At 43.0% G+C, this 23,126-nt stretch overlaps 2 protein-coding genes across 2 annotated transcripts in view; one reads left to right on the top strand and one right to left on the bottom strand.

Moving 5' to 3' along the window:
• Positions 1 to 23,126, bottom strand: part of DOCK1 (dedicator of cytokinesis 1) — a 613,707-nt gene that overhangs the window by 275,109 nt on the left and 315,472 nt on the right. The gene's annotated exons all lie outside the window — the stretch shown is intronic.
• INSYN2A (inhibitory synaptic factor 2A) overlaps positions 1 to 23,126 on the top strand; it is a 64,403-nt gene that overhangs the window by 33,462 nt on the left and 7,815 nt on the right. The window contains exon 3 of the mRNA XM_077455511.1: positions 13,719 to 13,790. Coding sequence (XP_077311637.1) covers positions 13,719 to 13,790 — 72 coding nt within the window. The remainder of the gene's footprint in view (positions 1 to 13,718; positions 13,791 to 23,126) is intronic.

Genomic DNA, 23,126 nt, shown 5'->3' with positions numbered 1-23,126 from the left:
CATATCCTGCTATTTTTTAAAAAGGACATTATGCAAGACTTGTAATCAAGATAAAATCGACCAAGACAAGTTCTCAAATGTCACGTCACTCTGATAATACTTTCCTAGGCAAAACTGACATATGTCAAGAGCATTTGTCCACTCTCCTACAAGTGCCCAAGGATATTGCGTCCTGCTGGGGGAAAGGTAGGGGACATAGGGACGCTTCTCACGACAGGGGTGCACAGCTCTTTCACATACTGTATCCGGGTCAGCTCTGCTGGCTGTTGTCCTTACAATGGATTTAGTTCCTTTGATTGGCCTAAACCCAACATGTTGTATAGATGGCCCTGTTTAGTATTTGTAAAGGCTTCAGTTTTTTTTTTATCTTGATGCATTAAAAAAAAAAAAAAAAAAAAAAACGTATTAGCACCCCCTAAATATTTACATGAGCCTGATCTTGGACCAGCAATGTACCTGAGAGCAGCGACGCTGCTCTCTCTCTCTACCTCCATTGGCTCCTGCTGCTGTCAATCAAACCCAGTCAACAGACACACACACACAGCGTGGCTCGGGATCAAGTGTGCCTCCACAGGAAGCGGATTCCTTTGGTGGTACAGGGTGAATAGGAGGAGCCCAGAGTTGGTGAGAGACCCCAGAAGAGAAGGATTGGGGCTGCTCTGTTCAAAACCATTGCACAGAGCAGGTAAGTATAACATATTTTTTTTTTTTTTTTTTTTAAACTGTTACAATTACTTTAATAATGAATATTGAGTTTAAAGCCACTTAAAGCTAGCTCAGGGTTTTTCAAGCTTTTTTATTTTTTTTCAGTCAAGGCACCCTTTAGAATTCTGCACAAACTAAAAAAAGTAAATAGTTTTACATATTTCAGCAGCATCCACACACATGGGCCACCCAGCATTAGTGGTGATTCCCCTACGCTTGCAAACTGGTACGGAATAATATTCTATCATTTTTCTGCTCCCTCAGTTTCTCTCCCTAGTTCTGCTAACATGACCCCAGTGCTGACAGACAGGAGAGGAGAAAACAAGTATTCTGTCCAGATGCCCGTCGTCCTTTTCAGCTGATGACTTCATTGGTTGTTAGGACAGCATTGGCTGGCCCACACGGTGCTAAATATTGAAATCCTGCACAATAAAAAACTGTGGCTTTGGGTAACAAAAAGGCAGATCTGATTCACTCACTGGCTTGTTGACAATTTTTAGGCATCTTGCCAAGGCACCCCTGAAGAACTCGGAAGGCACCTCCTTCTGTTGGCATTCAGTTCCAAGTCTTCACTACTATTTCTGAAAAATTATTTCTTATTACTATTTCTAGCCTTACTCTTGAATCCACTGGCACCTACATGTGCATGGGGCACAGTAGCGATTTTTGGGTCAGCATAAGGAACCACAGTCCAGAAGCATGCTGGATGCCACAGGTGCCTCACACAGTCTGGTGGTACGAAGGATAAATATTAATCTTTTACTTTCCTAGGTTGCACCATTTAATACTCTGTTAACTAGCATAGCCAGCCCAAGTGGGTGAAACATGCTAGCATAGAGTGACTTCAAGGTGGGGCGTTTTGTCAGGTTGTTGGATCTGCAATCAAGTTGATTTACTTCAGTAATGTGCGGCCTGTCACTTTTGTCGTTCTCAGTGAAAGGAACGAGGATGCACTCAGGGGCAGGCACCCAGGACTTTCCTTTGGGACTGCTTGGAAGCGGTGGGTGCTTGGAGTGGTATCATTTTCAAGATCTTCTACAATTTTACCCTTTAGTGCAACTGTAATTTTAATACTTCACCCCACTGAGCGTCACCTACTTGTACAAATTCTTAGCATTCTCCTTGAACCAGCAATCTTCGCTTTGCAGCCCTTCCCAGCGCCACAGAGCATTTTCAGCAAAAAAAGTCCCTGCTAGGTCATGTGTTCATTTTATATGAGCACCACAGCCCCATTCATTTCTATGCTTATGGAGGCCTACAAGGAGTCCATTAAAATACAGCTCACCATAAGAATAAACGAGGCACTGGAGCACATGCACATGAAAAAAGAAGTTCTTCTGGAAAAGCTGTGTGGGGCAAGACAGGGCCACAAAGCAAAGTTCACTAGATTGAAGAGGAACGCATTTGTCCAGGTGGGCAGCCCTGGGGGGCATCAATTAAAGGAAAACTGTACCAAAGGTACAATTGACTAGACAGTGAAAGAAGAAGCAGCGGGCTGTTGAGTTCATCTTTGACTTTATTCTCCTGTAAGCATGTCTTTTGTGAGCATATAAGCACTGCAGCAGAGTGGATTCCTCCCCCCCTCCCCTCCCCTCCCCTCCCCAGTACTGCTTCTCCCTCACCGTTTCAGAGTCCTGTTGTAGAGGAAATTGCAAGACACCAATCCCAGGTTACATTATGAAGTTCACACTGCCTTTGTTTAAAATAAAAAAAATACAATTAAAAGGTGCATTAATGAAAAAAAGAGCTGCATTATTGTGCGTTTTATACCTGCCTGGAGTACAGCTTTAAAATGATTGTAAAGTCTTGGTTTTTTTCAAAAAAAAACAAACATCTCATACTTACCTGCTCTGTGCAGTGCTTTTGCACAAAGCAGCACGGATCCCCCTCTTCTTGGGTCCCAACCTCCTGTTGAGTGCCCCCACAGCAAGCAGCATGCAGACACGGAGCTGCGGTTCGGCCCGGTCCCCTCTCTCTCTCCTCATTGACCAACTGTCTTTGATTGAAAGCAGTGGGAGCCAATGACACCACTGCTGCCTCTCAGACAATCAGGAAAGAGTCCTGGACAAAGCATTAGTGGACATCGCTGAATCAAGAGGGAGTTCAGGTAAATATTGGGAGGGTGCTGCACACAGAAGGCTTTTTATCTTCATGCATAGAATGTATTCAATAAAAAACCTTCTGACTTTAAAGCTGGTTTTAATAGACCAAATAACCCTGACTTAGATGAATTTTGGCCTTTTTCAACCTTCCGATGTTAAACCCCCCACCAAAAAACAAAACAAAAAAAACACGTTATAAATAACTAGGCTAGTAAAATAACTACAGCAGCGCAATATCCAAGCAAGCAAAGGCTACTTTAAAACACTACTGTGCCTAGGATCTTGACAAAACTAGAGGGCCAACCTTCAACAAATGTATTCTAGAAGTGTGTATGGTGAGTCTCAAGAGGATGATCCAAAACAATGTTTGAATGTGTATAAATGATACTTTTAGAAATTATTTGATCTCTGGGATGCTTGAAGGAAAGATGATTGCCCACTTAGGGCCAACAAAAATGTAGAGCTTTCTGCAGTATTTCCGATTCCAGTGAGGTAAAAAGTTACATTTTTTTTTCTTTTTAAACTTTAAGGCTATTGTGATATTGTTGGCATGAAAGAGTAAGTTCTAAGAATAGGACAAAGGCATTATGAATAGTGGTAAGGGATAAAGGCAAGCAGGAAGCCAGAGTTCAGAGAAATCTGTGATAAGAGAAATGTGTGGGCTGTCATTGCTCATCTTTGTGCTTGAAAATGCTTGCTGCCCGACTATCAGTCTGCTTCAAAAGCTATCAATGCTTTTTGGGTCGCTGTATACATATGCAAGCAAAATGCATTTTCATAGTTTAAGACCCTTTTGCTGCTTACTGTGCAGCCCTTTGGGCCCCTGCAGACCAGAGTTTGTTTTATCTTGCCTAGATGCTTGCTCAGACGTCAAGGTAACATTATTTAGACTGGGTTCTTTCTAGTAGTTAAATGGCTTGTTTTATTTCTTTCCTACCTTTTTCTGTACTATACTTCACTTTATGTTTTGTCGCTCTACGATCTTTTATAATGAATCTTGCTGACAAAATGAATCGCAAATGTGGAAGCCTTGATTTGTAAAGGGGCTGTAATAGCAGTGATCTCTAGCAGTCTCATATAATGTTATGTCTCCAATCTGTGACTCCCCGGTTTCCAACAAGTCCAATAGCATGGTTGCAGTCTTTGACCATCTCCTGTTGCCTTTTTGCAACATCTGAGAGTATTACATTCACTGCCTGTGATGTGTGACCCTTTTACTGATGTCATGGGCCACGCTTGAGGGCCCCCTGCGCCAAGAACCGCCACTGCTCTAAGACCATCACTGATCTAAGAAGACTAACGTATCGAAGACAGAAAACAGCTAGGAAACTAGTAACTTAGAGGGAATCCTAGAAAACTAGAGGGAATCCAGAAATGGCTGCCTCACATTTCTCGTTCTCAAAGCACATGTAAACATGAGGGGAAATTTTCTAAACTGGAGCAGACAGAATCTGGAGCAGTTGCACATGGCAACCAATAAGATTCTCAAATTTTTCAAAGCTTAAAGCGTTTGTTACTCCAACGCTTCATATTCCTGATAGGTGCCTGATGTACCATGTACTTGTATGAGAAAGTATCCAAAGTATCCTGTTCTTGTATTGCTTCCTTTATGTGAAATCCCTGGTGTTCCTGACAGTCCTTGTACTTTTATTAAAAATTGACCACACACTAAGCAGGAGAGCACACCGTGGCCAGTTCTCTAGCTATGCTGGGAACTTAGCCTGCTCTCCTCCAATGATCAGACTTGTCCTGACACCAACCCCTCCCGCTGCACAGCCATTCACTGGAAAGCTCAGTGTGCTGCTGCTTCACCTTCCTCCAGCTCGTATGCAGCTGAGAACACAAGGAATGTGATCATTTATAAAAAAAAATAGGGAAAAAGGTATTTATAATTTTTTATAATCTATACAAAAATGTTCTTCCTTTCATTTCTATTTTAAACTGAATAGGTTGTTTTACAAGGTGATTGTTTACGATCACTTTAACTAAACATGTTTTTATTTTCTCACTCCGCACCACTATCATTCGCAAAACACCTTGTATGTTTATTTTTTGTACATTGGATAATGTACAGAGGAAGGGTGGTGATGTCAGCTCATCGATTCCTGCGGTTTTCAAAACCACTCACATTACTCCATGTCACCACCAAGCATTTCCTTAATAAGGTGCAATTTAGAGGAATAGAAATGATGGCTTCTAGTAATTTGATGACCACAGATCTAGACTTTTGGAACACCATGTATATGTTAATGCATTTATGTACATACATTTTTCTAAAAGCTTTAACGTGAGTCTGTCATGTTCAACAAAGTGGGTCAGTAGATGCCTTTGCATTTAGCAGCAGAATGAAAAAATTGGGGCTTAGTGTAGTGTGACCTAATAATGGTTTAGAGCCACAGCACTATTTACAGCCTAAAGTCTAGAATATAATGCCCAGATGCACAGGCACTGTGCACAAACCAGTAACGTTACCATAGCTCAGTGTTTCTCAAATCCAGTCCTCAGCCCCCCCCCCCCCCCCCCCCAACAGGTCATGTTTTCAGGTTTTCCACTATTTTTCACAGGTGATTTGATCAGTTTCACTGCCTTAGCAATTACCACAGCCATTTCATCTGAGGGAAATCCTGAAAACATGACCTGTTGGGGGGGGGGGGGGGGGGCCTGAGGACTGGATTTGAGAAACACTGCCGTAGCTGGACATAAAAGGTTCACCTTAAATAACTAAAGGCAAATCATTTTTTTTGTATTGGATAGAGTGGAGAGGGATAACGCCTGTCGGTTTTTATTGCTGTCTGTGCCCCTGTTAAGGAGATCCCCCTCTCTATTTATCCTGTTTTCCATTATCATTGAAAGTGAAAGTAAAAGAAAACACCAAATTTTGGGTTGTCCTCAGAAAAGTAATAGAGGGGAAATCTTCCAATGGGGACACTAGTTCTGGTGAGCTGGGGGTCCCCAGCATATTTCCTTAATTTGCGGGGATTTCCTCTTACTTCCTGTTTGGCTATGGGACAGGAAGTGAAGGAAAATCTCTCAGATGGGAAAAAAATTGACAGGGGTTATGCTCCATCCAAAATGGGGGAGAAAAAAAAATAAATAAATAAAAAAGAGATGTTGCCTTTGGTACTACTTTTAAGTAAACCTATGCTCCATTTGAAACTTTAAAGTTGAACTCCAAGGACTGAACCCTCCTTTGGACTTCCTGCACTGGCTGCTAAAAGGAGAGCGAGCAGAGCAGGGTGACTACAACAAGATTCATTTATGTAGAGCTTCAATCATCACTACTCATTCTTTGTCAATGCATTGAGCTCTTTATGATCAAAATTACTAACAAACCAAAGTTAACCCTTTTGTCTATTCTTTCTGTTTCATCAGAGGGGATAACTGCAAAAACTGATAACCTAGAGGGGGGCTGGAACATTAATATGTGAAGCAACTCAGAGAGCAAACGTGCGCCATTTCCCACTTGGCCCTCATTTTGCGGAAAAAAAAAAAACACAGCTGTGCTGAAAAGCCTCTGCCAAATATTCGCAGCACAAAAGTGGGCAGGAATCTGCAGTAAACAAGGTCTCAAAAATTCTAGCAGTATGAAAAGCTGAATGGCAAGGGTCTCACTTACTAAAGCTGCAATATGATTTAGAAGTATTTTCACTAGTATGCATCAGACCTGTATGTCTTTACTAAACATACAGATATGAATTTCATTCCCCTATATGCAAGTCTATACTCCATCTAATGTCACTGAACTGTAGTCTCAGGAAAGGTAGGCAGGCAGCTTGCACCTCTCATGTAACCTTGACCCAGTCACACTTCTAATAGATGTCACAGCAAACAAATGTGGGGAAGCAGCGGAGAGCAGGGTAGAGGCTGGATCTCAGACAAATGAATCCATCACTGGGAAATAAAGCAGGCTGTTTGTTCTCGTGCTTTACCCAGGGTGCCCTTGTCCAAACCGGCTGCTGTTCTCCTGTCAGCATCTGAGGACGGATGGCAAGCACAAAGCACTTACGTATTCCAGTCACCATGGACGGTCATATATTATCGGCATCTGGGTATTTGCAATTTAAAGGCAACAACACACACAGTTGAAGAAAATGTAAATGTCTCGGTTTTATTTTTTTATTTTTTATTTTCTTGTCGTCCCTCCCCAAACAGCAACTCAAAGAAAATTTTCTGAAACATTATCACAGAGCAAATTCTAAAAAGAAATCCGTTGCTGTAAAAATACATTTGTGATCTCAGCCAGCACAATGTAGTAGAGGGATAATCACAGAATGTTGCAGGATAAGTTTAATTTAGCGACGTTCACTGGGAGGGTAGAGCTGGAAAGATATCTCAATTGCATACCTTATAATACATAATAATCAAGTGGTAAATGGAACCCAATTAGCAACTCTCCTGGGACCTGGGGTGGAATGAACCTTCACATAATTGAAAGACAGACAACAATCCTACTGTTTGTGAAGGCCCAATGATTAAAAAAGGCCCAAGTGGAAAAATTATAATTATTAAGAATTGGGCAGACAATTTTCCTAAGTCTGCATCAGGGAAAAAAAAAAAAAAGACATTAAAATCTATACCCAAAATCTTTTTATTTTTTTATTTTTTTATAGATAGAATAGGGAAGTGTCCCACTGTATGAAGGAATGTAGCCACCTTCTCTTGCCTGCTCCTATCTGGGGTTTGGTAGTGTGCATAGAGCAAAAGAGCAATGGCTACGACTACAACCAACTTGCACTACCCGTTCCAAACAGAAGGGGGGAGAAAAGAGAAAAAAAAAAGGTTTCGGTGCTCATGGAGGTTGTTACAAGGTGGCATAAAAAACATAGTAAGAAATGAATGAAAAACAGATTACAGGGCCATTGGAGTACTGGATGTGTAGAGATTATGTTTAGATAATAATGTTGTTTAGTATGACTTCAAAAATAACGGGAAAAAAACACAATTACATTTTTACTTTTGTCTCAGTTGTGGTCTGTTGGAGAGATTCCCCTTCCCGTCTTGGGGACAACCTCTTTACTAAACAGGAAATTATAGAATGTTCAACATCCAAGCCTTACATGGCAGTAAAACCTGAGTTCTAAACTTTCCCCCCTCTTCCGAGGTGCTCCCCGAAAGCTGGTCATGAAAAATTGTATGTTCTTGCACATACAGTATCAAGGACAGTACTCAATTTGTTTCTGTCGCCCACTCTATTATAAACTAAAAAATAAAAAATTGGGCTACAGATGCACTTTAAGCTGCCCATATATGGATCAAAATTCATCTTGTTAAACAGGGACAGGATGAATTTCAATCCATATAAGTTCCACCAATCAACTTCAGTACAGCCGCCATGTTGGATTTTTACCACTCAATCTATAGCCGCCGACACTTGTCAGTCGTCAATAGCGCAGCAGCAAGGATTCCCCCTATCCACCTCAAATGTGTGGATGGGGGGGGGGGGGGGAGGGGAATTCTCTTTTTTTCGTTTAATCAGAAATAAAATAACTCATCTATGGCCAGCCTTAACCATTTGGAGCTGTCCATTGTTGTTCCTTTGGTAATAAAGATGACATTCTGGGAAGGCATAGGCTGGCTTCTACTAACCCTTTAGAGAAAAGGGAAACTATGATCTGCAGATTTAAAATGATTACAATTTTTAAGCTTGGATGCGATTTTAGTGGTTGGATTTGCAAATACTATACAACATATAGGGGTTAATATACTAAAACTGGAGTGTGCAAAATCTGGTACAGCTCTGCAGAGAAACCAATCGGCTTCCAGTTTTTTGTTTTTTTTGGTCAGCTGAATTGAACAAGCTGAAGTAAGAAGCTGATTGCCTACCATGTATAGTTGCACCAGATTTAGCACTCTCCGGTTTTAGTATATTAACCCCTATATACTGTATAGTATCTGCAAATCCAAGCACTAAAATCGTATCCAAGCTTAAACATTTTAAGATTTTTTAAATCTGCAGATTTAATTAAAACAAAGCTTGGTCATACTGCCATGGAGGTCTGTATGTAGGTACTTCCTGTTATAGAGCAACAATGTTGTATTCCTGTTCCCCAATTGAAAGCAACTAGTCAAACTGGCGGCCAATGGAGACCACAAGTGCTCATTTAAACATGCATTATGCAGGCATGGTTCAAGGTCATCTTTATGAGGAAGACTGCACTGAAAAATACAATGCAGCCATTGCTGGAGAGCATGTAGACAGGGAACAGCTGGAAAGAGGCTGCAGAAGATCAGTAACTCTGTGGTGCAACAAAGGACACAAAAATGTGAAAACAATATTTTATTAAGATAAAGTGGTATTTATTTATGATACAAAGTGCTTTTGCAAACGAAATGTCATAAATTTAGAGTTTGCATCTACTAAGGAGATAAAAAAATAAATAAAAATCTACTACTAGAAACTGTAAAAAGCTTTTATTGTTTATTACCTGCACCGCCTGGGTGTGTGTTTTGCTTTAGAGAGTCCACTGCTAATTGCGTATTGGGTCATAAGTAGACAGGTAAACGGCAGCTGACTTTGTACCAGTCTTAAAAATTTTCCAAGTCTGTTCATTTAGCGCAGTGAGGACGTAGAGAGATGTGGGACATGGATAGGAAGTTGTGCGATCATTCTTGTCCCTTTCAATATGTATATACTTGTAGAACAAAGACCCAATCTTTCTGCTTATCCTGCAGCATCTGCACGGTTATCACCCTACTGCATACATTGCCCTGTGCTCACCTAGAGGAGGAACCACTCCAAAGGCATTTTGTAGTACAAAAAGATGAAAAGGCCTTCAGAAGTGAACGCTGCACCTGCTTCAAAGGCACACACAGTCTGTGGAGCTCTAGAATGGGGAATCTCAGAGCTGCGTTTTGGGTCACTAAACACTGACCTGTTCTTCATTTCCCCTTCAAGCGATTACGCTATTCCCTGATGCCAATGGGCTACAGCAAAAGATCAATATAGCTACACAATACAAAGAGTTCTCAAATTTAAAAACGTCAGGTAATATTAGCCGAGCATTAGCCAAAATGTGATTTTGGAAAACGATTGTTCTCCATCAGACGTATGTGGGGGAAAGAGAGCAATACTCATTCTTTCCTACTCTCACCTGATGCAGGCACACAAAACTAGTGCACGGAAAAGGGTACATCTAATGTTACCCATATTGGTAGACTTTTTTTCAAAGGAGATTAACCACTTGGGATCCGCGCTATTGCAAAATGACGGCAATAGCGCGGACCCACATTTTCGGGACTACGTCTATTGACGTAGTCCCGGTTACGAGCGGCCTGCGCGCCCCCTGAGGGGCGCGCGCGGCGCGCTCTGTGATCGGCGAGTCCGTGAGACTCGCCTGATCACCGATCCGTGTAAGGGGTCGATCCCGACCCCTTATCACGTGATCAGCTGTCAGCCAATGACAGCTGATCATGTGATAAAACGGAGCCGGTAATCGGCTAGTATTCCTCCTCGCGCTGACAGCGCGAGGAGAAAAAAAAAAAGCCGATCGCCGGCGGCCGTGTTCGGGACATCAGTCCCGATCACGGCCAGCAATTTAAAAGGACACCTGCCCCCTGCCAGTGCCCACCTGCCACCCGCAGTGCCATCCTGAAATAAAGTAAGTGCCCCCGTCAGTGCCACCCAGCAGTGCCCATAGTGCCCACAGTGCCACCCAGCAGTGCCCACAGTGCCACCCAGCAGTGCCACCCAGCAGTGCCACCCACAGTGCCACCCAAAATCTGCCTCAGGTGCTGCACCCCAGTGCCGCCCATCAGTGCCCAGCAGTGCCGCCCATCAGTGCCCAGCAGTGCCGCCCATCAGTGCCCAGCAGTGCCACCTATCAGAGCCACCTATCAGTGCCACCTATCAGTGCCCATCAGTCCCATCTATCTGTGGTACCTATCAGTGCCCATCCGTGCCACCCATCCGTGCCACTTATCCGTGCCACCCATCCGTGCCATCTTATCTGTGCCCATCTTTGCCCATCAGTGCCGCCTTATCTGTGCCCATCGGTGCCGCCTTATCTGTGCCTATTAGTGCCGCCTTAACTATGCCTATCAGTGCCCACCAGTGCAGCCTATCAGTGCCCACCAATGCAGCCCATCAGTGCCCACCAATGCAGCCCATCAGTGCCCACCAATGCAGCCTATCAGTGCCGCCTAATCAGCGCACTTCAATGAAGGAGAAAAATGACCCGTTTGCAAAATTTTATAACAAACTATTAAAACATGATTTTTTTTTTTTTTTTTTTTTGCATCTTTTTTTGTTTGTTTAGCAAAAAATAAAACTCCGAGCTGTAACTAAATACCACCAAAAGAAAGCTCTATTTGTGGGAAAAAAATGATAAAAAATTCATTTGGGTACAGTGTTGTATGGCCGCGCAATTGTCACTCAAAGTGCATCAGCGCTGAAAGCTGAAAATTGGTCTGGGACTGAGGGGGGTTTAAGTGCCCAGTAAGCAAGTGGTTAATAGTTGTCAGGATTTCGTGAAGAGTTCCATTAACCATTTGCTTACTGAGCACTTAAACCCCCCTCCTGTCCAGACCAATTTTCAGTGCTGATGACCTTTGAATGACAATTGCGCGGTCATGCTACACTGTAATCAAATTTTTATAATTTTTTCCCACAAATAGAGCTTTCTTTTGGTGGTATTTGATCACCTCTGCGGTTTTTATTTTTTGTTAAAAAAATGTAAAAAGACAGAATTTAAGATTTTTTTTATATATATATTTTGTTATACAATTTTGCAAACGTGTAATTATTCCTTTTCAGTGATGTACAGTGATGAGGCAGCACTTATGAGCACTGATAAGTGGCAGTGATGGGCACTGATCCGTTACACTGATAGGCAGCACTGCTAAGTGGCACTGGTTGGCATTGATAGGTGGCACTTGCAGGCATTGATAGGTGGCACTGGCAGGGGGTACTGGTGGGCACAGATGAGGCATAATTGCCTCTCTCTTCGGGACCGATGTCCCTTGCATATAAGCTGGTGATTGGCTTTTTTTTTCTCCTCATGCTGTCAGCGTGAGGAGAAAAAAAAAAACACGATTACCGAGCTTTTGTTTACATCATGTGATCAGTTGTCATTGGCTGACAACTGATCACATGGTAAGGGGCAGGGACCATCCCCTTACTCGGATCAGTGATCACCCGAGTCTCAGTGACTCGGTGATCACAGCGCGTGCCGAACGTGCAAAGGGGAGGCCGTCAACCCGGAAATTCAGGTCCGCACTGTGGCTGTCATTTGGCTATAGTGAGGACGGCAAGTGGTTAATGGATGCTAAAGTCATTCAAATATAGGTGTATAGCTTCCATTCCCCTCCTTTGTCCCTAAAGTAAATTTTTTTATAAAAGAAACAAGGGAGTTGTCATGGTTAACCTCCCCTTCTAAAAAAAAAGAAACAGAAAAAAAAAAAAGAAAAGCAAAGTGGCTGCCATGCTGACCCTCTTGTTTCAGTACTTTAAATCACTAGCCTAGGACAAGTATGCAGAGAAGGAGTTCAATGCCAAACCTGACTTTTTATGCTCCGCATACTTGGTATGGTAAAGTACAAAAGGGCCAACACAAAGAAAAAAAAAAAAAAAATTTCAGCCAATCAGGAAAGAGGAATAATGACATTGTATCCAGGTACTGAACAGGAAGACTTTGAAACAGAACTTTTGCACAAAGTTTTCACAGCAGCTAGCTGGAGGTGGAGCAAGAAAAAAAAAAAAAAAAAAAAAAAAAAAAAAAGCTTATGACAGTCCCTTTGCATAGGTAGGATTAAGATAGGACTGCAAGAAAAATAGTATCGGTTACCTCGCCTTGTAAAACAAAACATTGAATTTATCATTGAAATTTAAAACAAAATATTTGTGTATACATGCAAAAAAGGGGAAATAAAGTATTTGTAATTTTTTTTTTTTTTTTTTAATAAGTGATCACATACCATTCTGTCTCTACAATCATACCGTTCAGCTGCGTAAGGATCGGAGCTAAGGGAGGAAAAACAGAAGCACTCTAATATTCCCAGTGAACGGCTGTGCGGGGGGCTGGGCATGTCAGCACAAGTCTGATCATTGGAGGAGAGCTGACCACTAAGGATGAGCTCCGACGTGTTCGCAGAGCCCGCCAGGAAGTCGGCACTGAGCTGAGCAAGTCACAGGCAGTAAAACAAATTTACAGATCTCTGCGCATCGGGACAATGTCTCACTGCCTGTGATTAGTGCAGCGCCGACTTTCCTTTTGTGCTCTGCATGTGGGCTGTACAAACATGCCAGAGCTCATCCTTACTGACCACCCCGTACTCTCCTGCCTAGTGTGGTCAGTTTGCAATATGAAAGCAGAGCGACTGGCAGGATCACAAGCATTTCACACAAAGCTATAGAGATGCATTACAAAGAGAACATTAAAGCACATGGTACAGCAGGCACATATCAGGAATATGAATTTTGGGCTGACATATTCCTTAAGCAGAATTCTGGGTAAAAAAAAAAAACTGCATCTGCATTATGTTTTTGAATTTGTTTAGAAGACACGGCTAGGAATGCTACAGGTTTGGACATGGCCACATGAATTAGGTTTCTCAACTGATCATTCTTTACGGAATACAGAAAAAACAAATATTTCAGCTAATCTCAATGTCCCTTAAATAATAAAACTGGCCCCAAGAACATCTAACTGCTCTCCCACCACTCCCCATCAACATGTACAGCTGGTTAATAAGATCACATGGTAACAACAATTCCTAGAAAATAACGATCAATGGTGCCCACACATTCAACCACCATACAATATCTAAAGTTCCAAATTAAGACATCTCATTCTATAAGGATGCATGTAATGCTTAGTGGCAATAATTGGTTAAATATGCTCTTGTATGAAAGGTGTGCGACACTGAAGATTGATTAGAAGTTTAATGCAAGTCGCTTTATTTTCAATATTTTAGGCTTTCATATCGAACTGGACAAGACACAGCAAACTGCGACACATGCAGGAACAGCGCATGCATTATTTACAGGTAAGAGGCAGACATTTAAAAAACTTGTGAGAACCTTGAATATGCCCAACGATGATCGGAGTTGTATAGCTAAGCAATAAGAATAGTTTAGTAAACTGCAAAGTCAGTCATTTTGTTTTCAAAAGGATGTTTAATTAACTTAGACCAAGTGACATCACTAAAACATTCATCACGTTGCAGAGATCCACAATGTGGCCAATTCAAGCTAACCATAGAATGTGAATATTGATTGGGCAGCTTTGATAGCCAGCATTAGTCTTGTCTGTTACAATTAGATCAGTGTAGATTGTATATTGCTAGAATTGGCTTCATTGATATACTGCTGACTCATAAAACACTAGATATTAACTTTTTACTTAGAATGGGACATGGTCAAATCCTTGCACAGATACACATTCTCATAAAACTATAAACAGTGCCATAACTATATCCATAACAGCCCAAAACTGATATGGGATCTGGGGGTTGGAGGGGGTTTCATTAAAAAAAGCTGTTGAGGTATATTAAAAGGGATAGTTCATCTTATAAAAAAATATATAAATACCCTATGCAGTCTATGAACACCATTCCATAACGCATTTCTGATCTTCCCATAGGCCAATTGTACATTGAGAAAAGCCTGTCCCAACTTCTTCTGATAGTTGTCACAGCTCCATCCTGTCCTCTTCTCAAGCCCCGGTCATCTGTTAGTAAGAGTGCCCCTAGTGGTACAAGAGAGGGTGCTGTCCTTCTGAGCCTCACACATGGGCAACACTATTTATTGTTGCCACAGATTACAAGAGGACCTACAGCACTCACCCTCCCTGAGCTCATCTGATCAGCAGAGAGCACAATGTGCACGTGTGGGGCTCAGGAGGAGGACAGCACTCATGCCTGAACCCTTCATGCACAATTCGCTTACACATGTGAGAAGAGCAGAAATCAATATTTTCAAAAGCATTTCAAATTATGGAATGGTGTTTGTGAACTGTATACAGTAATGTTTTTATAAAGGAGAATCAACTGTCTTGACCAAGTCTGCAAAGCGGTCTCATCAGGATCATCACGACAGTGAAAGATCCCCCTTGCCTTATTGGTTTTGTGTAGATTTATTTTCCTCCAGATATCTACTACAGCCCAACTATTCTAAAGGAACACCACATACCCAACACAGTATTCCTTAGGCTCCTTGACTAAAACCTCAAAGATAGCTGAGGTTTGTAGTTCTGAAAAATAGCAAGAGTTAAAAGAAGCTTGTATTAAAGAGGAATAACTACATACATGTTGTAGCTACTCTTTTTTTTTTACGGCCTTGCAGACTACCTTTTTTGCAATTGCTGGCTGCAGCAATAGGAGGGCTTAAAGTCGTTGTAAAGGCAGAATGTTTACCTTAATGCTTTGTATGCATTAAGACAAAAAAAAAAAAACCTTGTGTGTAGCAGCCTCCCCAGCACCCCCTAATTACCTGAGCCCCATCTCTCTCCAGCGATGTCCACGAGTGTCTTAGCCACCAGAGACTCTCCTTCTGATTGAATAAGACACAGCATTGGCGCCATCGGCTAGCTGTCCATCAAAGCCAGTTAGCCAAACAGGGGAGAGAGGGGTGGGACTGGGGGCTCCGTGTCTGAATGGACGCATGGGGCTGTGACTCCGTTCGTGTACCCCCATAGCAAGCTGCTTGCTGTGGAGGCACTCGACAGGAGGGAGAGGCCAGGAGCAGTGAAGAGGGACCAGAGAAGAGGAGGATCCGGGCTGCTCTGTGCAAAACCAACTGCACAGAGCCGGTAAATATAAAAAAATAAAAAAAAAAGAAGACTTTACAATCACTTTAAGCTGGTTATACAGGCAACACAATTTGGCAGGTTTAGCAGAAACCAGATGAGTCTGAATCTGTGCATAGCACTCTGTTCAGCAGAAACCGATCGTCGGACTGAGGTGGTTGTGGTGGGGGCAGCGGGGGGGGGGGGGGGTGGGAGCACAACTGTCAGCATAAAATAGTACAGCGGGGGAGATTCCTGTATCCACATCGCTTGTATAGATGAAGGAATCTAGAGGTTTTTTTTTGTTTTGTTTTTAGTTTTTTCTTTAAGCTGGTTGATTGAAAAAAAAAAACTTGCAGTGTATACCCAGCTGTAGAATCTGTACTAAAGCCCTGAGCACATAGGCTGAAAATTTGACAAACCCACCCTGTTCAGAAGGAACTGTGCGACCCCTGTGTATAGCTTGTCTGTTCTGTAGAAGCCAATCTAACAACCAGCTTTTATCAAATGAGCATGTTGGAAAACCAACATCTAACCTGTATCCAATCAGCGCTGGCAGACAGTGATCAGTGTGTTCTTGCATTACACTTGCATCGCTTAAGCGCACTGTTTTGAGCAAGGCTTTTAGCCCTGAGAATTGATATGTTAAAGAATTGCTGAGCTATTGAGGGCAGAGTAATAGTTAGCTGATAAAGATAACTGCTGATCTTCCCTTTTAAACATACAGTATATTCAGAGTACTGGACTTTATTACTGTAGTGATTATGCAGTCAGATCTCTTGCTTGGTTTTGCCCTTATTCCCCAGCTCAAACAAACAAAAAAACAAAAACACAACTCTAAAGACACTAAATTAGTATCCGCTCAGCAAAGTGAGCAGAATAAATATGGCAATATCACTCAAATAAAAAGGTCTCCAAGGGACAAAAAAAAAAGGCATGCCTAGCACCCACTCTAGCAACAAATAAAAGACTAATGCTGCGTACACACGACCGTTTTTTTCCGTCAGCATTAACTCTGGCAGTTGTTCCGACGGAGTTCCGCTGAAACAGACTTGCCTACACATGGTCACATCAAAGTCCGATCGTTTAGAATGCAGTGACTTACAACACGTATGACGGGACTAGAAAAAGGAAGTTCAATAGCCAGTAGCCAATAGCTGCCCTTGCGTTGTTTTTGGTCCGCCGCAACAGCATACAGATAAATGGTTTTCCCCGATAGGAATTGATTCCGTCGGAAAGATTTAACACATGTTCTATTTCTAGGTCCGTCAGAATTTTCGAAAAAAAAAAGTCAGCTGAAGTCCACACACGATCGGAATATCCAATGAAATTATTCCGTCTGACTTTTTCTGCCAGAAAGTCCGACCATGTGTACACAGCATAAGAAACAGTAGTAAACCAAAACCAAAAGGGCACAGCTGCAAATGAAAAGCAGTGTCTAAGAAACCCAGAGGATTGCTATGCATTGGTAAAAGGGGAATCAAGCCATACTTTGTTATCGATCGTCTCACTCACAAGACAAGTGGCCTTGTAAAGGGGCACAACAGCATTGATCAAAGATTTCCAGAAATTCAAGGTGGGGGGCATCCTTCCATTTCAGGGTAATGCCCTTAGTTATACGTAAAGTGATTGTAAATGCTTTTTTTGTTTGTTTTAATATAACAAACATGTTATACTTGCCTCCTCTGTGCAGTTGGTTTTGGCCTGGATCCTCCTCTACTCGGTTCCCTCTTTGCTGCTCCTAGTTCAGCCCTCCTTTGAGTGCCCCTCACACAGCAGCTTGCAACAGGGTCACCCAGGCTGAGTCAGAGCTCTGTGTATCCATTCAGACACGGTGCCCTGACCTGGCCCGCCCCCTCTTTCCCCTCATTGGCTCACCGACTTTGACAACCGTGGAAGCCAATAGCGCTGCTGCTCTGTCTCAGCCAATCAGGAGGAGTGTACTGGATGGCTGAGGGGATCGTGGACATCGCTGGAGAGAGGAGGAGCCCAGGTAGATAATTGGGGGTGCTGTGCTACACATAGGTTTTTTTTTTTTATAGAATGCATTAACAACTCTGCCTTTACAACTCATTTAAATATCAGTGACTAAATTGTCACAGTTAGCACTGTCAGGTGCCACAGATGGATGTCACCAGAGGCCCCTTCAGTTTTGCTATGGGGCCCTATGATCTATAGGTATGCCCCTCATTTGTGTGTGTGTGTGTGTGTGTGTGTATTGTACGCAAGTATGGAAGGTTTAGAACTTGTGTCAAGATTTCATCATTGTCTGTGACCCTAGCTGAAATTGTTTTAATATCCAACACTTCCAGAAGTGTTGACATGTCCGGTTACCCCCCAATGCTATTTGGTTCGACCAACAAACCCTTATAAATCTACAAGACAACAGTGATTAGGGGGCTAGCAAATCGAACCACAGAGCTCAGCAGGGGGCATGAAAACACATCTGGAGGTCCGTTAAATGCTGAAGGTTCCACAGCCACTATAGCAAAGTTGATCAGTGTGGATGGTGGGGTGATCAAGTGTTAGGCTTTAATTTTAGCAACAGTGTCCCATTGAAAACTGTTCTGGGCTTTATCGCTGTGTCTCCTCTTTTGATATCTCACTTTACCACTCCCATGTGATCACTCAGGCAGGAAGTGAGAGAAACAGGAAAACCTGCCAGGAAGGTACAGAGTTAAAAAACAAACAAAAAAACACACACACACACACACACACACACACACACACACACACACACACACACACGAGTTCCTGATCACACTTTTTGGGGACCAGTGACACAAATACAGTGGTCAGTGTTGAAAAAAATATGCACTGTAACTGTATTGACACTGGCAGGGAAGGGGCTAACATCAGGGGTGATCAAAGGGGTTAACTGTGTTCCCTGGGAGTGCTTTCTGTGTGGGGGAGGTTGCACTGTGGGAAGACAGGTCCCTGTTCCTTCTTAGCTCCCCTTGTCACAGAACGGCAATCTGCCTCGTTTACACCATTTACCACCATTCTGCCCATCTCCCAAACGGTCGCCGGCGGAGGGCGTGCGCACCCCAGACGTGCCAGATCACGTACCTAGTACGTGATATTGCGCATAGCGGCCACCCTGCTGCAGTATATCTGTGTGGGGCAGTCACGTAGAGGTTAATAAATAAACCCCCATGTACAGAGGATTTTAAAACACAATAACTTTTTTTTTTATATGCAAAAAAAGCTCACTTTCACCAGACAACTTAATTATATCCCTATTTAACCACTTCGGGACCGGAAGGATTTACCCCCTCCCTGACCAGAGCATTTTTTGCGATTCGGTACTGCATCATCGATTTGGTTTGGAGTTTAATACCACTAATTTCAAATAAACCCTAAAAATTAACCAATTATTAGTTGCTATTTTTTGGTCTCTTAAATTTACCATCAAGAGTTTTGCTATATCTGCTGATTCTGCAAGAAATCTAGTGTTGCCCTGTGTTCTGTTCTTTATGCTTCCACTGCACTGCTATCACTGTTCATAGATCATTGGGCTACAGAATACCCCCTCCTAAGTGTTATGCAGATGAGAAGTGGGGAGGTATTCTGTAGTCTTAAAAAGCTTCATGGAGTGACAGCTGCTCGTTCATAGATAGTGAGTATTGTCAGCCTAGGACAGAGTGGGGTTGATTTGCTAAAACTAGAGAGTGCACTATCTGAAGCAGCTCTGCATAGATCAATAAGCTTCCAGATTATTTTTTTGTCAAAGCGTAATTGAACAAGTTGAAGTTACAAGCCCATTGGCTACCATACATAGCCGCACCAGCAGATTCTGCACTCTAGTTTAAGTAAATCAACCCCCTACTGGCAAGATCTCCAGGTAAAAAAAAAAAAAAAAAAAGTTTGAAAAAAATAAAAGAAACCTATTGCAGCCACCACACGGTTACATTGCAATGTGTTACATTTTGTTTAGAAACTCTTTAAATCCCCCTCTCCCATTAGAGCCCTCCACAAAAGTGAAAACATAAAAAAGGATGTGTATAACCTATACTTTTCTTAAACATGTTACGACTATAAACTGTGAAGGCGAACACAGACATTTCTCCTAACCAAACTCTATAAGCTTAAAGGCATAGTTAACCTTTACCATAAAAAAATTGCCTATGCAAGTAAGGGGTGTCTGTAGATAAAATAAAAGCCATTCAGCTTTTACCGAGGTTGAATAACACCCTTGCTATAGGTGTTGGCTATATACAGCATCTCAAGAAAGTGATTACACCCCTAAGTGAAAATGTCCAAATTGGGCCCAATTAGCCATTTTCCCTCCCGATGTCATGTGACTCAGTGTTACAAGGTCTCAGGTGTGAATGGAGAGCAGGTGTTAAATTTGCTGTTATCGCTCTCACTCTCTCATACTGGTCACTGGAAGTTCAACATAGCACCTCATGGCAAAGAACTCTGAGGATCTGAAAAAAATAATTGTTGCTCTATATAAAGATGGCCTAGGCTAGTGGCAGATTTCCAAGACCCTGTAACTGAGCCGCAGCATGTTGGCCAAGACCATACAGCAGTTTAACAGGACAGGTTTCACTCAGAAAAGGACAACCAAAGAAATTGAGTGCACATGCTCAGTGTCATATGCAGTGGTTATCTTTGGGAAATAGACTTAGGAGCCGGCCAGCATTGCTGCAGAGGTTGGGGGGGGGGGGGGGGGGGGGGGGTCAGCCTGTCAGTGCTCAGACCATACGCCGTACACTGCATCAAATTGGTCTGCATGGCTGTCTTCCCAGAAGGAAGCCTCTTCTAAAGATGTTTGCTGAAGACAAGCAGACTAAGGACATGGATTACTGGAATCATGTGCCATGGTCTGATGAGACCAAGATAAATTTATTGGGTTCAGATGGTGTCCAGCGTGTGCGCCAGCAACCAGATGAGGAGTACAAAGACAAGTGCGTCTTGCCTACAGTCAAGCATGGTGGTGGGAGTGTCATGATCTGTGTCTGTATGAGTGCTGCCGGCACTGGGGAGCTACAGTTCATTGACGGAACCATGAATGCCAACATGTACTGTTACATACTGAAGCAGAGCATGATCCCCTCCCTTCAGAGAGTGGGCCACAGAGCAGTATTCTAACATTATAACGACCTCAAACACACCTACAAGGCGACCACTGCCTTGCTAAAGAAGCGGAGAGTAAAGGTGATGGACTGGCCAAGCAGGTCTCCAGACCTAAACCCTATTGAGCATTTGTGGGACATCCTCAAATGGAAGGTGGAGGAGCGCAAGGTCTCTAAAATCCACCAGCTCTGTGATGTCATCATGAAGGAGTGGAAGAGGACTCCAGTGGCAACCTGTGAAGCTCTGGTGAACTCCATGCCCAAGAGGGTTGAGGCAGTGCTGGAAAATAATGGTGGCCACACAAAATACTGACACTTTGGGCCCAATTTGGACATTTTCACTTAGGGGTGTACTCACTTTTGTTGCCAGCAGTTTAGACATTAATGGCTGTGTGTTGAGTTATTTTGAGGGGACAGCAAATTTACACTGTTATAGAAGCTGTACACTCACTAAGGGCTCATTAAGGGCGGCACAGTGGTGTAGTGGCTAGCACTCTCACCTAGCAGTAAGAAGGGTCGCTGGTTCGAATCCCAACCATGACACTCCCTGCCTGGAGTTTGCATGTTCTCCCTGTGCCTGCGTGGGTTTCCTCCGGGTACTCCGGTTTCCTCCCACAAACCAAAGACATGCAGGTAGGTTAATGGGTTTCTGTCCAAAATTGGCCCTAGTATATGAATGGGGACCTTGGATTGTGGGTAGGGACCAATGTGAGTGTGTAAAGTACAGGGATGGGGACAATTGTAGACACTCGGGTTGAACTGGATGGACTGGTGTCTTTATTCAACCTTACTAACTATGAAACTATGAAACTATGAAACTAATTTACATTGTAGCAAAGTGTAATTTCTTCAGTGATGTCACATGAAAAGATATAATAAAATATTTACAAAAATGTGAGGGGTGTACTCACTTTTGTGAGATACTGTATGTACCTCCTGAAGCCTGGCGGAAAACGGCATCATCCTGTCCTTCCTTATTGCTGCGAGTTCACTAAAAGAGTCCTAGCTCTCACTGTTCACTTCCACCATCACAGGAGTGAGCTTTTTCTCTGACTCAGCCTTTACATATGCATTGGCTCCCCAGTCGCAGTAGGTCTGAGCTCAGCGTTAAAGAGCTCGGTCCTGTGATGGTGAAAAACCAGTAACATCTGGGCATGTCTTAGCAATGCCTAACAAGGCAAAATGGGATGATACAATCTCTGGGAGTTTTTCAATCAGGCTTCAGGATACATAAATGGCCTACACCAACAGCAAAGGTATTTTTATACTCTTATCAAAACTGCACAGTTTGTATCTACAGACTCCCCCTAACCGCATAGGCAGTTTTTTGTTAAAGGTGAACTATGCCTTTAAAAAGGCTGAGCAAAAACGATCATGACTAGTTGCCTTAGGACAGGCATGTCAAACTCCATTTCATCATGGGCTGCATCAGCATTATGGTTGCCCTCAAAGGGCCATTTGTATCTGTAAGGCTATATAAAGCTATCCAGGGCTTTTTTCTCAGAGAATAGGTGCAGGAACTCAAACAACCCCCCCCCCCCCCCATTGCTGAACCACACTGAATGGTGGGTGTGGCCAAATTGTACTAACAGTGGGAGGATCTTAAGGGAGCAATTAATACCAGGACTGCTTTATGTGCAGCATTCAGGGGTGCACAGGGTTCAGGGGTGCGCTGTGCACAGGGTTCAGGACAGTGCTACATACAGGAGTGCACAGTTTAGGGGTGCACTAGACACAGTGTGCTGGGTTCAGCTATCTTTCACAGGCTGTCCACATCTCACTTCCTCGGCTCCGACCTCTGCATCACCCTCACCCATCCCCCACATCCCAATGCACAGCTCTCATTCTCTATCCCCCCAAACAACTGCCAAAGCTTCCTCGCATTTCACTTACCCAGCCCCACTCCAGTAAGTCCCAGCTGTGTAGGCAGATCCACCTCTTTCTCTTGCAAGGAGATCATTGGTTTGCATCTGTGTGCCTAGACACAGATGGGGATCACAGAGCACCTTAACACGTAATCCCACGCTGCACTTGCATCTACCTTGTCCTCGCCGTGTGCAGAGCAGGCAGGAACCTGTGAGAGTTGTTGAGAGGAAACCTGTCTTAAACACAAAAGGCTTCTGTGTTTACACGTGACAGTGGTGAGCAGGGAGCGAAGGGCGAGAACCAGAGATGGCAGAATGGAGTTCTGACACTTTTCTGCTGAGAAAAAGCCCTGGGTGCAAGGTGGGCCTTATTCAGCCTGTATGTTGGGCACATGCGCTTAGGAGATCAGATCAGCATTTTGTCTTTTAATAAACAAAACTGGTTATAATTAGAGATATCAACACATCTACCCCAAAATATCAGACCTGTTTTATATTAGAGTGAGGTTCTTTGTTAAAAGACAAGAAAAACTCGTTTCTAACACAATATTCATGGCAACCAATCAGAAAACCTTTTGTTTTTCAACCTTCACTACTAATACTCTTTGAAATTAGTGAAAGCAGTAAGTTTGTTATTTGTCCAACTACACA

The sequence above is a fragment of the Lithobates pipiens genome, unplaced genomic scaffold (genome assembly GCF_037356315.1).
Source record: "Lithobates pipiens isolate NorthernLeopardFrog02 unplaced genomic scaffold, aLitPip1_a1.2 Scaffold_25, whole genome shotgun sequence".
NCBI lineage: Eukaryota > Metazoa > Chordata > Amphibia > Anura > Ranidae > Lithobates > Lithobates pipiens.
The sequence above is the reverse complement of the archived record's forward strand: the minus strand, read 5'-3'. Positions and strand labels throughout refer to the sequence as shown.